This window comes from Odontomachus brunneus, unplaced genomic scaffold, assembly GCF_010583005.1.
Source record: "Odontomachus brunneus isolate Ranch 3 - 2012 unplaced genomic scaffold, Obru_v1 Obru_scaffold_128, whole genome shotgun sequence".
Classification (NCBI taxonomy): Eukaryota; Metazoa; Arthropoda; class Insecta; order Hymenoptera; family Formicidae; genus Odontomachus; species Odontomachus brunneus.
In genome coordinates, this window is record NW_022639578.1 from 203,049 (window position 1) to 220,012 (window position 16,964).

The 16,964-nt window shown below is 43.7% G+C and overlaps 1 protein-coding gene across 2 annotated transcripts in view; it reads right to left on the bottom strand.

Annotated features, from left to right (window-relative positions):
• Window positions 1-16,964, bottom strand: part of LOC116849941 (GAS2-like protein pickled eggs) — a 91,297-nt gene that overhangs the window by 10,512 nt on the left and 63,821 nt on the right. For both annotated transcript variants that reach the window (XM_032827630.1, XM_032827628.1), the window contains exons 4-7: window positions 7,667-7,868; window positions 7,493-7,577; window positions 5,703-6,108; window positions 4,821-5,220 (exon numbers count right to left, since the gene is read on the bottom strand). In XM_032827630.1, the coding sequence (XP_032683521.1) occupies window positions 4,821-5,220; window positions 5,703-6,108; window positions 7,493-7,577; window positions 7,667-7,868 (1,093 nt within the window). The remainder of the gene's footprint in view (window positions 1-4,820; window positions 5,221-5,702; window positions 6,109-7,492; window positions 7,578-7,666; window positions 7,869-16,964) is intronic.

The window sequence follows — 16,964 nt, forward strand, 5'->3', positions numbered from 1 at the left end:
AAACGAACGCGTGTCCGAAAGAAAGGGGAACAAATTTCGTCGCTACGCTCTTAACAAGTTTTCACGCTTGTCTTAGCCGAGCTGCTTAATCGCCGCGCGATTCCGTTTTTACTCTCCGTTTTTACTCTCGAAGAAGAGTTTTCTCGACTGACCGAGTCTCCCGCAAGATCTAAGCGGAGCGCGCTGACGCGCATCGCGGCGCATTGCGTGCGTGTCTCATATCGCGTTGAAACAAGTCGAGTGTATCACGACTGCGCTGCTGCCGCATGCGTGTCCCGTCTAAGTTGTGCGCGTTCTAGCGCCATCGCATAAATTAAAGATATCGATGTAAATGAATGAGTCATCCGGGGCCGCCTCCTGCGGCTTCTCGCGTAAATCTCAATCAATAAGACGTTCTTAGAACGTTGCGCTTAGAACGCCTCCGGTCCTTTCATCTCTCGCGAAATGTAACGCGAAAGTTCATCTCGGCCGAGAACGGACGACGGCCGATTCGAAACGATTTGATCGATGGCTCCAATTTTTAGCGCGGACAAGTGGCCGCGCGTTGCGAAAGGTACGAAGGAGTACACAGGGTGTCCAATGACAACATGAAACTTTCGTGCACGTGTAGATCAGACCAAACTGCACGGAAAATCCCCCTACCATTTTGCGAATAACTACGTAAAATTTTGAGTTATTAACTAAGGAAGACTAGCGAATGATCACGCGTTATCCGGCAAATGAGCTGTGATGGCGACGCCATGATGACATCGTGTGCTTAGATTAGGCTGATTAGCTAAATAAATCAAGCTAAACTGAACGAATAACCACGTGGTTATTTGGAAGTTATTAACTAAAGGAAACGCGGTTCTGCGCGATCATTAACGAATCTTTTGTAATTAATAAGTCAAAGATCTACCTGGTTATTTACAAAATGATAGAGGGATTTTCTGTGCAGTTTGATCTAATCCAGACGAGAATTTTGTGTTATCATCAGACACCTTGTACAACGACTCTCGAAATAATATATAATCAGAAAAAGCATTATGAGCAAATAAATCGGAGGTAAATAGAGGAAGGAGTCGAGTGCACGCGCGCATAAAATGGTTCGTAGTTGCCATAGCTTGTGTGGTCAAACCGTGCTCCCTGATTTCTCTGCGATGACTGTAATAAATCATTCCATTTGCTTGAAAGAGGAACAAGAGTGACTTACATTCAGTGTGCTATTAAGTATCTAGATGCAATATTCAGATACTGTCTGCATCTTTTCACATCCGGACAATCGGCTCCTTCCGCCGGCTGTATCTGCATTTAGATACCAATTTCCGGAAGCAGGTGCAAAAAATCAACGTGACGCGAGAAATACGACGAAACATGGAAAAATCGGCGTGTCTTACACCCCGCGCGCTCTTCTACGCTTCAAGTTTTCACATTTTCTCGTTGGAAAGGAAGAAAAAGGTCGTAAAATTTGATAGGAGAACATCATACGTGTTTGATGTATCTCGTGCGAAAGCGGTGAATTGAAGGAATACGTATCGCGAAGCAACAAACAAGACGATTCCAAGCGCCGTTGGAAAGCAAGGCGCACTTCCTGCACAAGCGCCTTCGAGGTGAGCTCCCCTGCGAAAAAGTTGTTGTTCCCGCCGCGCGGAAAACGCCCGGGATCAGCGGGTGAGGCTAGATCTGTCGCGGCCCGTTTAACTTCCCGGCGGTGGAAGAAAAGCATCGGCGGCCGAGCACCGCGGACTTTTTCCACTTGGCGGGGCCGCGCGGCAATGCGTCAACCGCGTCAAGTGAGTCGAGTATCCCAAGTAGTAATGCCTGGCGCGCGCGTTCAAGGCGAGAGCATACGACCGGAGCGCGTTATCGGGGATCGACCGTCGGCGATTGTTCCGAGGACAGGACAGGTTGTTGGAGATCGCCCACGCTTCGAGCGATCCCTCACATAATCGGTCGCCCCGGCTAAATGTCAGCCCGGCCCATGCGCGGGCCCGCGCGCGCTTTTATAACGCGCGTATACGAGAGCGAGAGCTCTCCGCGTGTCTGTGTACTTTGAATATTAATCGTCTACAGGGTGGTCCAAATGTCGGGTCAGGTGCTCGTGAGCGAGCGAGCCCGGGAGAGTTCCTGGGGAATTCGCGGGACAATGTCCCGGCGCGCTCGAAAACACACACGAGAGCGGAGACGCGGGCGTGAGCCCTGCTATCAGCTGGCGCGTCGAGTGAATCGAGTGCGGGGCCTCTCGTCGCGCGTTCGAGTGACAGCACGGTCTCGATGAGTCTCGATAAAGGCCCGCCCGATCCCACGTCGACGGCGCGGTTATTAATGCGAGAGACGGTGCAAATCTAGTGAGCGTGCGCGCGCGCGCGAGCGAGCGAGCGAGCGGGCGCGTACGTGTGCGTAAATTCGTATAAATTCTCAATAATTTCTGTACATTGTATGTAAATCGGCGCGGTGGATTTATGCGACAGTTCGATCCGAAGCCCGCGGATGCAAACTGGACTTTCATCGCGAGATCGTCGCTTTCAGCGAGCTCATTTGACCGTACGTAACGGGATAACGGGACTTTGGGGTTTCCACGATCGCCGTCGCCGTCGCGAGTCGTCTCTCTCGATGTCGGCGAATTGTTTCAAGTCGTGGGAAAACAACACCTCGATCGCCGCGAAATCTCGCCGACGGACTTTCGTTATATTTGACATGTATCATTTTTGCGGATGGATTAGACATCGTGATATTTATTAAGTGATTCTCCGGCAAAGGTTGTGGGAAAGATGAGATTTGAAGGAAATTCGCGTACAGGCGTTTCGTCTCCACGCAACTCCACGAAGATCCGTAACGAAAATGGCTATCTATACGGGAAAGAGAATACCGTTGAAAGAATGAAAGATTCAATGAAACGTCGATACCACGAATCAATCGATTCAACTGTATTTATCGTTGATTTCAATTGCAAAATTTTTACCGAAGAAACAACGCATCGTCATTGAACCAATAACAATGGCACTAATGCTGCTGATACATCATCTTCTTCCGCGTGAAAAATTGATAGTTTATAATTCATTTAATTTCCATTTGCGTCATTGTAAATATGGAAAACTCTCTCTCCCCTCTCTCTCTCTCTTTGTCCTGTTCGTGTACACCAAAAGGTGGTTCCTTTTCCTCTGCTATAAATAAATAAATATGAAGAGATGAGTAAAATTAATTTTTCCTTCCGCACTCCCGTGTGTCCTCTTCTTTTTTCTTTCTTCTTTCGCGCGAGGCAACTTTCTCCCTGCGCACCGTTACCTCTTTCCTTCTGACAAAGAAAATTTATCGGCTCTATCTACCATCGCACAAAGCGCCGCCGCCGCCTCAACGAGCGAATTAATTCGTCGTTATCGATACTCGCGAGATCGACAGCCGCAGATAAACGTCGCGCGGTCGCGCTATTAAATTCCGTTCGATCCGCGCGCACGCGATCTCGTTTTCTTTCTCTCTCGTCTCCTTCTCCCTCCTTTCTCTCTCTCTCTGCCGTTCGCTGTCTCTCTCTCTCTCTCTCTATTTTCGCGCACAAAGCGCGCGCTTCTCCTCGCTCCTCGCCGCCGTAATCGAATTTAATCTCTCGATTCGCATCGGCACACGGCCGAGTTTTTTCGCTCGCGCCTCGACACGCGACATCGCCTCGTCGTCCGCCGCACAATGCGCGTTTGTTCATCGAGCGCGAGCACGTCGCACATCCATGTCTGTCCGTCTGTCTCTCTCTTTCTCTCTCTCTCTCTCTCTCTCTCTCTCTCTCTTGCTCTCCGTCGCCCCTCCGCCCTCTTTCTCCTCCTCCTCTACCTCGTCCTCTCTACCCTCTTATTAAATTCGATGACTCGCTCGCCGATGATGGCGAGAGCACGTCCAAACGCTGGACACTCGAGTCCGATCGGCGCGTCACCATATTCAGTCAGGCAAGGGAAACAAACGTCATGAGCCTCTATCAGTTTCTTCACGGAGAACGAGCACACGATCGGTTCTATCAACGAATAAGGCGATCTCGCGTCTCGGACGTAAACAAGACATTCGCACGTGTCCAGTACGACGTGTGACAGCAGCGACAAATTTCACGTCCGCGGAAAACGGCGACTCAGCGATCCCGAATCAATACCGTTGCAATACCAAGAGGAAGTCATTTTGTATATCTACATTTTCGAATCACAATACTATTTTTATTTTTTGTAACGAATATAAAATATTTCTTAACTTGAATATTTATAATTGTTGTAACTAATTAACTGCCAATATGTCAAAATAGCAAAAAATATAAACGCTAGTCTCCGCCCTAGTTATAACACATGTATATAATAACAATAATAATTATTCATTATTATATTATTTTATGGAGTACGTACCCTCAAGAGCCCTAAAAGAAATAATTTGGATAATATGAAATAATTTGGACTCAATATTCCTACAATGAGAAAAAGTTACTTGAAAATGTATTCATGGAAATCGACCTTATTTCACAGGAGCAAATTTTTTGTCCCACAAATAAATTTCCAAGTATTTTTTTCTCACTTTATGTACCTACAATACTATTCTAATATTCTAACGACATTCACAACGACAAGAAGTCGGCACGAAAATCTGACTAATTGAGATATTATATCATGCTATTTTATTATTTATCTCTCTACAGTTACCTACTTAAATTTTTTATGAATTTTATCATTATTTCAGTCTTTTCAGAAAATGGTATCTTATTCTAGATAATTATTGCATAAAGTGTGACCCTCTCTTGGTTACAAAGTAGTGTCGCAAGAGAGCGAAACCGCAGCGCGAAAAGTAACATTGAGAGAAATGCACATTCGTTCACTTACTTTGACAATCGGCAACCGTGGGCGAGCTCTGCGCGCTGGCGGAGTTCCCATTAGCCATGGACGACTGGACGGCACCAAGACTGCGGTAACCCTCGTCGGACACCTCGCTGCCGTTGTCCGAGTGCTCGCTGTCGCCGTGGGGCGACTTCTGGCAGTGGCGAGCCTCGTTGCCGAAAGTTTCGGCGGGCTCCTGCTTGTTCGAAGGCGGACTCGGCGTCGGGCTGCGACTGCTGCTCGAGTCCTCGCCGCACTTGTAGTTGTAAATCGCCGGCTCGTACTTCGGCGTGCCGTCTTTCTCGACGGCCCTACGCGCCACGCCGCCCTCCACGACGTAACGCTTCACAAAATCCTCCGACAGTTTCGCTTGCTGCTGTTGCAGCTCTTGCCTTTTGTTCGCGTCCTTGAACAGCATAAAATGTTCCTCGTGAGACTCGCGAGACAACCAAGTTAACGTAATAAAGAAAGTGATATCTGAAAGATCGTTACGATTTCGGAACGAGAAATAAAATATACAATCCACAGAATTCAGAATCCTTTATTTACCAGAAAAGTTAAGTTAAAGTACAATTAACTGCGTTTGAAAATTCGGCTAGAAGCAACAGAGAGTCAATGAGACGAAATAACAAATGTATCGAATTACATTTATTCATCGTATCTAGATTCCGTATCTCTGATAACTGAATCTTCTTTAATCATAAGCTTTCGTGTAATCGACAGAAATCAACGCGGCAATCAAGGTTTTAATGGTACTTAAAATTTTGGTGATTTTTTAAGCGCGCGTTGTGTATGTTCAAAAGTTCGAATTTTCCAAGCAACATACGACTTAATACTTTCACGTTAGTTCGACGAAAAACTAAAAATACGATAAAGGAGTGAACTTACTCGGCCGTTTTCCTGAAATTTCCCATGACTCGTCGGCGACACCGCACTGCTGCTCTTCGGCTCCGCTCGCGACGTCGGGCTTCTCGACCTGAGATTCGCCCTGGGCGTCGGCGACCTTGATCTCTGCTTCCCTAAATCGGCCTGGTGATTCGGACTCGCCAGGAATTTCCTTTGTGGCGTGGGACTTCTCGAGCGATTTATCTTTCTCGGCTCGTCGTTCGATTGTTGTTGCTGTTGCTGCTGCTGCTGCTGTTTGCTGCCGGACTGGTGAGGTGTGGGCGATCGCGAGCGATTGCTGGAAATGCTTCTGGGTGCGTGCAGCTGCGCCGATTGGGGCGAGCCCTGCACCGTGCCGGCGCACGAACCGATGCTCGACGCGGAACTCCGTCGCGTTCTCGGAGGTGATCTGGGTGGAAACAACGCAACGACCGGGCGTTACGACGGAATTGATGTTGGTCGTTACCGTGTCGTTCTGGCCGAGTATGCTGGAGAATTTTCAGTTTCCGCGACCAAATGTCACGGCGCGCGTACACTATCGTGCAGAAGTTCGCGCGCAAGACCAACAAATAACCCACATCAAGTGATACACGCCTGTATTCTGTTTATCTCTTGCGGCTTGATACAACATCCCAAAGATGATTATTTATGCAAGAGGAATTAGCTCAAGGTCAATCTCAGCACTTATAGGGGTAAGCAAGATAGCGGCCTCTATTTGACCATGAAACTTTCTTGAGAGAACCTTGACCTATTTGATTATTTATCGCAAAAGTTAAATAGTACAACGAAGTACACGATATAGCTCATTTCCACTCGAAGGGCTATCTCTCCGCTATTTCAATCGGATGCACTTATAGACGGTACTGTAAACTACGCAACGATGCGTGTTTACGCGTGTGTTTTATTATGCTATAATAAAAGTGTCGCGCGCAATAGAGTGTCGTATACATAGCTCAGACAATGTTGACGAAGCCATTAGATTTACGCATCGGATGGCATTTGCGTGCGGGAGACACTCGAACGAAAATAAATCCCAGCCGATCTCGTCGTCGAGTGGCACCCTTTCGTTGCATCTCGCAATTAACTCTGACAGTCACATCAAAACGCTTTGCGCACTTACTAGTGTAGTTTTCCCCATTTCCCTTCTCCCATTATTAGCTATGATCACCGACTTTTTTTCTTTCTAGCGAATCAGTCTTGTAAATTTTAAAACTGATTTTGATCATAAAATTGAATTTAACATTGACGTTAAGTTTTTGTTATTCTGTGACTATACTATGCTTATTCTATGACTCTATTCACTATTCAATTATTTTGTGTTATTTTACGATTTCCTAAAATGCGATAAATAAATAAAAATTAAAAAATAAATCAAAATTATGCGTGAAAATTATGTTACAAATAAAGAAAAGAATGATTATAATTTACGATAAATAGTTTAATCAATTTTAAATAACTTTTTATAAAAGTACGTTCAATAGACGTACATAAAGTGTTACTCAAGCATAGAAAATAAAAGTGTGACTGTTAGGGTTAAGCGACCAATGTCTCATTTATAGGACAAAACTTTTTCATCGAATATAAAATGGCCTGATTAATATACAATTTTATTTTCAGCTTTTAATTCGCACAGTTATATAAAAGTAGTTGTAATGCCAATTTGAAACTGCTTGAAAATAAACGGGCCAATTTTTTATTAAAAATGAGGTTAATTAAAAATAAGATAATTACGACTTTTGATGAGTTAACAGCACGCGCTGTGATAAAGGAGAGAGAGAAAGTCAAGTACTCACCGTTCATAATGCACCTGCGCGCTGGCCAGATCGAAGGATGCGCCGGCCTTTTGAATGAGCTTCGCCGAGATCATCGAGCGATGCGCTGAGAAAGAGAGAAGAAAGGACGATCGTGTTATAGTCGCGACGACTCGTTTAGATTTAGGGTCTAATGTACGGGCTCGATATACTCACAGGTTCTGCATCGACACGGGTCGTGTTTGTCCAAATAGTGGCTGAGGGTGTCCCAGCCGCCACCGACACGCACCATCACGTGACTGCGCAGTATCCGGACGAAGATCAAGACCTTGGTGTCGCCAATTCGATATTTGCCCTCGGACACGCGGATCATCGGGAACTGCGTGGGGCACGTGCAACCCTCCACAAGATCGCGAACCTGAAAATAAAAAGACACTTGGTTTATTCGCGACTTCTCTTTAATAAGAAACATTTATGTAACAAGAAATATTTCCTTCAACGGACTATATTTTGATTAGGACATCCCACACGTACACATATACATCAGTTAAAGTAGAGAAGAACCAGTAAGAGCCACTGCAGATTTTGGTGCGAAATTCAGACTTTTATCTCGGAGAGAATAATAATCTCTAACAGTGTTAAATATACGCGCGCGCACTTCGAGAAATATTTAAAATTAAAATTAAAATTAAAGTATTAAAATAAAAATAAAAATAAAAGAAATAAAAATGCTTATTATTTAATTAATAAAAAGGAATTAAGGGATATATTGGGATAATATTAAATGATCAGGATTATAGAGTCGATTCAAGCCGATAGAAGATAGATCTTCCGCGTATATTAGTCCCAGGAATCCCTGCGTGCGTTTAACATTATTAGAAATTATTATCCTCCTAAAATTATAAAACAAAAATAAAAATTTAAACTTCATACTACGATGACTCTTACTAACTGTTCTCTGCTTTAACTGATTAAATTTTTTGTTCAATAATTTATTTTATCTCATAATGTTCCCAATAACTTCTTTAATTTTTCTTACAATATTCTAATAATTTCCCTAATCCCAATAATTTTTCAGTTTATCTTATTTTTCAATAATAAATGTTTATATTATATTTAAGTAGCGTTGTGTGCCGCTGCTTTTGTAGGAAATATGGAAAAGTTATTTGCTTCACTCGTGCAGCCACAGATAAATGTAATTTTCGTTATTTTCGCGGATATTCAAATTTATTGTTCCTCTTGATGCAACGTGCATGCATGACTTTTATGTTTCTGACTACTCGCTCGAGGAAATCCTGCCATATCGTCAATACCAGACGCGCACACAGACACACGTTGCTATTTATAACGTTCAGCGTTGCATATTCGTTGCGCGCAGAGTCGACAAATATACTATCTCCAACTCGAAAAACAGCGGCGCGATTTCCAGCAACAAGCACCGCGGGATTCTTTATTTGCTGGACCACCAGAGGCACTGCCGAAACGGCACCGACGCGGCGGAACGTCGGCGCGCCCGACTCGTCCAAAGTGTTGTTTCGCGGAGAAAACATCGAACCGAGAGAGGCGGCGGAAATATAGGACGCCTCTGGTAATTAGTAGGAACGAAACGAATTTCTCGGAAGCGCGCTAAGATGGTCTCAAATGGACGTCCGTTTCGTTAACAAGGCCGCGGAGCAGGTAAAACTGTTCGACTTCGTCTCTCGAGTCGCTTTCAGTGGCTGACTCGCTCGCTCGCTCGCTGAGTCACGCTGAACAAAAACGGAGCCGCTCGTGTAAAACCAATTACCAGCCCGGGAAATCTTGCTTTTCCTTTGAGAAAGTGGCTCCTGTTCGCGGTTTAATGAAGGAAGGGTTGCATTTTGCCCGCGGATCCAATAAATTCGTGTCCGACGACAAATGCGCACCTTGCGAGTACAACGATCGCCGGATGTCTAAGGTAGAGGAGACCGGGGCTGTATGGCTCTAGGGATGTGTTGGTTATGTGCAATTTTTAATATTTATTTTGAGAAGAATAGTGAGAGACTACAAAATCGCAAAATAGGAAGAGAACTAGCACTGAAAATGATGAAAATTATAGTAAAATATAGTAAAAGTGACAATAAACATAGTAAAAATTATGGTAATTTTTATTATGTTTTATTATAATTTTTGTAATAATGTCAGTTTATTCCCGAACTACTAAAATGGTACTATAATTTTTACTACAACATTCTTTCTGTGTGAGATATTCTGAAATCACATACTCTCTTCCTATTAATTCATCTCCTTTTTATCGAATAAATTAGTTTCTCTATGAAGATCTTTAAGTGGAGATTTTGTAATCGCAAAAGAATTCCGTTGAAGATTGTATAATACGAATTATTGTTTCAAGGCTTTCAGATTGTTAATCGTGAAATATGAACTAATTAATGAAAGCCGACACAGGTTGTGTTCATGACTACATAATTTTTCAAATTGGCTCGTCGTTCCATATTAAGAAACCTTGTGAGTCTTACACAGACACACCCGATCTAGATCCTCGTTCCCACAGACGCTTAATTTCTTCATTCGTACACTCATACAGCGGTACGTTCTCGTGAAAGTCTCGCGAGATCTCCATAAGCCCCAGAAAGGGCGGGTCATCCACTTAAAACAGCCGGCACGACGCAGGAGACCATTTTCACGAGCATGTCTCTTCGCAAGCGCTCGAATTAGAAAGCAGAGATAATTGCGCGCGAGTTGCGCGCATTGAAGTCCCCGATTCTTCGGAGCGTCGCAGCCGTGTATTAAAAGGAGCGCGTCCCTTATTTATGACGAAACGAGCGCACTTGGTCTCTTTGCGCCGAAATGCGCGAGAGAGATGACACAGGCACGACGTTTTCTTCTCTCCCTATCGCGAACGTAAACTTTCGAAACGCGCCGGCGAGTTCGAAGGAAGATAGACGAGCGATGTGTGTCGAATTGACGCACGAGTGTCGCCGAATAATAAAATAAAATTGTCCGTGTTACGTTTGAATTGCGCAAGGATTCCCGCTGGTCATATCTCGGTAGGTGGCTTTCCAGCGTTACTCAATCTCGATGCTTAATTTCCACCGAGTAATTACGCACCGCGGGCACACGTGTCTCGCTTGGTTCTCTTCCCCCTTTCTTTTTTTACGGCTTTATTGAGACATCAAGCATCCACCATCGCGCCGTGACTTTTCGTTCGACGAGTCTCCGATAACACTTCTACCGATGAGACTTCTGTTCATTGACCTGAAGGACGTCTACTCAATCCGAATTATTGAGCTTATCTTTCTTAATCTTTATAGGAAATTTCTATTTTTATTCTTAACTTATGATTTTTACGTTCAAAGGAATTTAATAAAATGAGCTATTTTAACAACTCTATAATAACAAAAAGTAAGCTTCTTTTCTTTTATTTTCATGCCTGTTTTATATTATCACTCCATTTTCTAAGACCCAATTCTTATGTTTAAAAAAAATTTGTATTCTAGAAACAATTTGTTTGCCTAATTATGGATACATTATTATGCCTTCCCTTCTTGATATATGTAATGATATGAGCTGAAGTAATAATGTACATATAAGAAAATATAAGAAATATATATACATATAAGAAATATATATTTCTAACACTTCTTAGGGTTAATGCAATTATTGCATTTATAATATTGAGTTTTTTGTCTAAAACACGAAAGTAGTCTGTATTACCACCTTCTCTCCCACCAGTCTACGGACACTTATCTAACCGTGGACATTCTTACTGTACGAATACGAATTTAAATACGAGTAAAAATTTCAAGATAAAACATATGTATATGTATTTTTATGCCCAAAGTTTAAGTATCCGTATCTGAAGACCAAAACAATAAAAATGCTCCGGATCAGACGCGTGTCCTTGCTTTTGTGATCTTACCGACCCCTCCAAGCGCCATCTGTCGAAACGCCAAACGACAAGAAGAGTTTCTTCCGCGTGACAAACTGAAAAGGATGTCACAACGCACGTTTACGCGTTGCGTTACGTTACATTACGTCACACAGTCGTGTACTGTTCGCGTGTACAACATCATCGGCTACAACGACAAAAGTTCCCGAGCCACCTGGTAGCGCGAGCCCTTCTACCACTGACCGATTCAATTCCTCGACACCGTGGAGTCGACGCCGTCGGCGTCGTTGGCGATTTATCGGCTCGCCGTGTAGGTACACGCCCGCAACCGATCGATCGATCGATCGCGAGCGTGCGATACCCGCGCGACTCCCTTTCTCTCTCTCTCTCTCTCTTTCTTTCTTTTTCTCTTCCCGCGCGTTATCGATCGGATCGGACGATAAGCGAGGATCGATCGATCCACCGTGGCGTAGCAGTGTCGCGGCCCGCGGAACGACGACGTCCGCGTGTGCGCGACGGCGGGGGCTTGCTTTCGCTTCATATTGATCGGGCCGGAATCGCCGGGGTATCGCGACTGCAAATCTCGCGCCGATACACGCGAACACGCGTGTCCTTCGGCGCGGCGTGCACGCGGCCACCCCGAACCAGCCGACGTCACTGACGTAATCATTTATCAATGAGCGCGCCGCGCGCCGATATTCCCCGCCGGAAGTGGTCATTAGCCGGGGGTATCGATGATCGCCGATCGGAGATCGCCGGTTTATCCCAACACTACGCGAGCGCGAGCGCATACGCGCTTTATCGAGTCATCAGGCCGCGATTTACGACGCCAAGGGTGTTCCGTTTGCTTTTTGACCCGGCAGCGGTGGCACGAGAGCTGCTTCGGCCGCGGTTGCTATTGTTGCGCGCGATAATGGTGGTGGTGGTGGTGATGTTTTACCTTTGCGTATCGATAATTATGGAAACGCGAACAGTCGGACTGTGATTAGAGACTGATTACGGTTGTCGCGAGGCGAGAAGCCGATTCGCCACCAATAGTTGTGCTTCTGGTACAACTTTTTAAGCTGAACATATTGACGCAAGACCTACGTATGTGTGTGTGTAAGTGGGAGCTCACTAAACTGTCAAAATTGAAAGTCATTACTGACGAACGGACACAATAATGACATAATTAAAAGGCACTAAATAATAACTAATAATAATAACACTAATAATAGTAATAATAATAATAATTAATAATTAATAATAATATATAATTATATGTAAAATAAAATGTATATTCTCTACTAACTCCTAAACTCTTTGACTGATCTAGATCAAATTTTGCATAATTATTCTCTAGGAGTCTGCGGAAAATATAGGCTACCATGAAACCTGGACACATTCCACTCCTTCCCTTTGTTTTGATCTCCCTAACATTTTGTGATAACCCGACAACGCCGGATAGTTCAAGTTAGTTAATAATATAATTACCAAGCAAGCATAATTCTTAATTTTGACAGTTTGTTGAGCTCCCAACTTCATCGTATCTAAACCGTTTTGCAAATCACTGTACAAAGAATACGAAAAGAAAAATGAGCTTGTTAATAACGATCGTCTTTATGTTACTGACATTTGTGGAGTTCCTCGCCCACTTTGGGCATCCCCTTAAGAAAAATCTAAGTATCCCGTATGAGACAAGTTTCAAGTGACAACTATTAATACGGACCTTGGACTCTTCTTGAGTCTAATTTTCCGACGTAATTTCGCGATGCAGACGCTGCGTCGCGTTCCCCCTAACGTTTGTCGGTTATTTATCGCCGTCTTTATTAATAACTTCGTGAGTCGGCTTTGTCTTGAATCGCTTCCCGATAGTTCGAGAATCGGAATTTTCTACGACGGAGCCATTAAACCGGCCGCGCTATCGATCACTCTCCCTTATCGCCATGTCGGATCACCTTAAATATACAGGGTGTCTGCGAAAGATCCGATATCTAGCTTCGAGAACGTGTTCTACCGGCTGCTGAGATCAACCCAGATCTCAGAATATGCATCGCGCACACATGTACACACGTATTTACAATCAGTTGCGTCGCCGCGAAATTCAACGTCCGCGTATTAGTGAAATTGTTCAGGGCATTGTTGGGAAACAGGCCGTAAACTGTGAGGTACACCCCCCCTGGGGCTGTACGCGCGCACGTCTCTCCAGGAATTCCCCTGGGAATGGCTCGGAACACAGCGACGATCAGCGAGAATGTCGGCGAGTCGTGTCTTCATCGCGGAATGTTAATCACGATATAAACTTCCAACTCGCGCCGAGTCACTTCATCCTTCCACTCAGCAGGCTCTTAAGAGCAGTTCTCTCTCTCTCTCTCTCTCTCTCTCTCTCTCTCTCGACTCGGGTGGTTGGAAGCACCCTGTATATCACTCGCACGAGCACACCCAGCGGCGAGCTTTTGACACTCGCCGGCGAAAATTATTTATCGGTGCCGCCCCGCTCGCGCGCTCGCAATGTAACACGACGCGGCCGCGCCGCGCGAAATTCTTGGTCACGGACCACTGGGAAGCGAACGCGCGGCCGCGACGCCGCGTTTTCCCTGGCTGCCGGTGACACTTTTCCAGCGGACGATTTATACGGACCGCTCGATAAATTAACAAGCGTATACGCGCAACATAGAGCGGCGCGGCGCGGCGCAGCGCAGCTGGCTCGCAAGTGTCGCGAGATGGAATTTTCCCGATGATGTAAGGCAACGCAAATTTTTTCCCTCCGGTACTCCATACTCCCGTCTCTCCCGAGTGTTAAATAATCCGTCGTTAGTCGCCAGTGTTGCGTACGCGTTCGTGGAGCGTGTGTATTATATTAATATACCGTCTTATCTAAATTAATTTCTCGTGTTTAAAAAATTTTTTATGGGATGTTTAAAGTACTTAACACATATAAGGTGAAAAATTTTACTTCTCTAATTTCTTATTTTCCCAAAACAAGTTTGTGACTCTGAAGTCACGTTGAGTAGATACTATCGCTGTCGACATATTAAAAAAAGGCAGTTATATGTGACTTTTACGTCACATCAGTCAAGACAGGAACAATATTCATATTGAAAATAAACAATGATGAAATTGGATTGTCACTTTAGAGTCACAGTGGGCAATAGAAGATTAAGTAAAGGATGACCAAACATCCCGTTTTTCCCGAGACAGTCCTGGATTTCCAGTCTGTGTCATGGATTTTTCCGCCTGCTGTCCGGCACGCCGAGATTTGTCCCGGATTCTGCCAAACTGTCTCGGTTTATCCCGGCTCAGAGGATTTTTAAGACGCTTCCCCTGAGAGAAATCTGGTAATCGCCAAATTATATCTTCGCAGCGAAGATATGACGCAACGTGTGTTTTGTACGTTTCACTCAACATGATTGCGTAGCTGAAGGCTCCAGAAGCTACGTCGTATCATGTATGGGATGTAAAAAAGGCAGATTCGAGAATGAACGGACGCGTTCAACGTCAACTGCGCGGCGCTTATACCGTCCGATGTCACATCGACTAATAGCGCTTTCGGCCGAAGCTGCTTTCGTCGCTCCGAGAGCGATTAATGGCGTTATAAACCCTGTCTAACCTATCATGGAGATTGTAACGTTAGTAATTGCTCTCCAAGCGATTTAAACGCTCTAGACGAAAATGCTATAAAGCCTGTGTTTATAGACATTACTTGAGATAGGGAAGATCGGATCTAGTTGGCTCAAGGGGTATGTCGGCCACGTGCTTTGTTTATGTTTTTATGATTCATGATACATATTTATGTATGACGGGAACAGTAGAGACAAAATGTTTCTTTTACAATTTACATAGATGCTTTTTTCCCTGAGTTTCACTAAAATCAAAATATTAGTTAAGAAATGGAAAAAAACTGATTGAGAAGTAATCAAGTATGTTCTTGAGCATCTCGAGATTTGCTATTATTTCTCCATTGTGAGATAATTCTCCATCCTGAATAAATTTAAGTGACATGTTATATTAGAATGAAGTTTCCTGCAAGTGTATATAATACACAGTATCGAATAATAAAAGTAATTTTTATTCATGAAATAATTGAAATCGAGCGTATGGGTGGACGAAATAAAGTTGGTTTATAATTAAAATCTGATACTAGCGCTATGGAGACCTTTCGCGAAGCTACTAATCAGGATACATATTTTATGTGGCCTTCTTTATCCTGAACTATACACTGAGCCGATATCAGAGCAAAATGATCACGTTGCTGCGTTTGTGTCTATTACAAAACCAAAGATACAATTAACAGGATCGTGGCGAGCATTAATACGTAGAAAAAGGTTACCTCTATCATGCTTGCACAGTTAGTCACAACAATTAGTTGTTTGAAAAGTTGCAGTTTCGAAATTGTAAAGTATGAGACATCTAGCCCCAATCTCTCCGCTAAACACATTCCGTTTGAGTAGACGACTGTTCTTAAGAACCCCGATATATGGAACTTGCATTAAGTTGTCGTATCATAGTGACAAGTTTCTTATCTTATCTATCGCCTGATTAGTGTAAAAAGTTGATCGAGTTACCGGTCGTGTCTCGCAGGCGTTTGCGTAAAAAATCCAAGCGCGTTTTCACGCGTCAAGCGCGACCACGTACGTATCACACACGAGCCTGATCTCAATCACCATTGACAAATTCACGTTACATAAGGTGGAATTAAGAATCTGGACGTTCGATCGCGAGGTCTTCGTGGAAAGAACGTACGGCGGAGCTCGATAAATCGTTGCGAGCGTGTGCGCCATTGCGATTCCGAGGACGTTCCGTCTGACGTCGATCGTAAGTTCCCGTTTACGTCACGTCGGCTCTGCTTCCAAATATTTAATCGGGTCGCGAAGTACATTAACGAATCCAGTCGCATCGCGGCGCCCGCTCGATAATTAATAAACTCTCTACCGCGCGTGAGGAGAACGTCGACGACTGCACTAATATCGCGGGCGCTTTTATGCCGGAAATTTTCAGCACGAAAAACCATGACGTTTTATCGTGAATCTGTCGAGATTTCAAGTTGCAATGTGTATGTTATCGTATTTGTATGAAATTAATGTGAAAAAATAAGGACAGAAAAATAAAACATAATAAAAATTTAAAAAAATAAAATCGAAAAAATAAAGTAAGATAAAACGTTCCTTTTGCTCTAACAATAAATAATAGTAAAATTAACGTAACATACGATCTTCCTTTTTAGCCTACATTTTCTCATGATCTTGTCACGTTAATTCTACGGTTATTCATTGATTGTTAAAGCAAAAGGAGAAAATGTTTGGAATATTTTAAAAGTGTATCTAGTCGACTGCGTGCATCACTTTTTGGGTATGTCTTTTTATTTCGACATAGCACTTGCTTCTGACATCACTGATCAAGAGTTCGGCGGCGAGGGACCAAGAGCCTTGACACTCGTATAAGAAAAATACGTTTAATATAATATAAATCATTTGTAATAATAATTCCAGCAATTTTGTTGAAATTTCAATTACAGGTGATAAATACAAGACTTAAAAAGAAATATCAAGCAATACAAATATCTCGCGATGAACGTCATAAAATACCAATTGCGCGTTACTTGATTTCCCATTGAATTTTCATCATCGAGTCTTTCTTCGTCGAGTCGAGAGCTCGCATTTTTTCGCT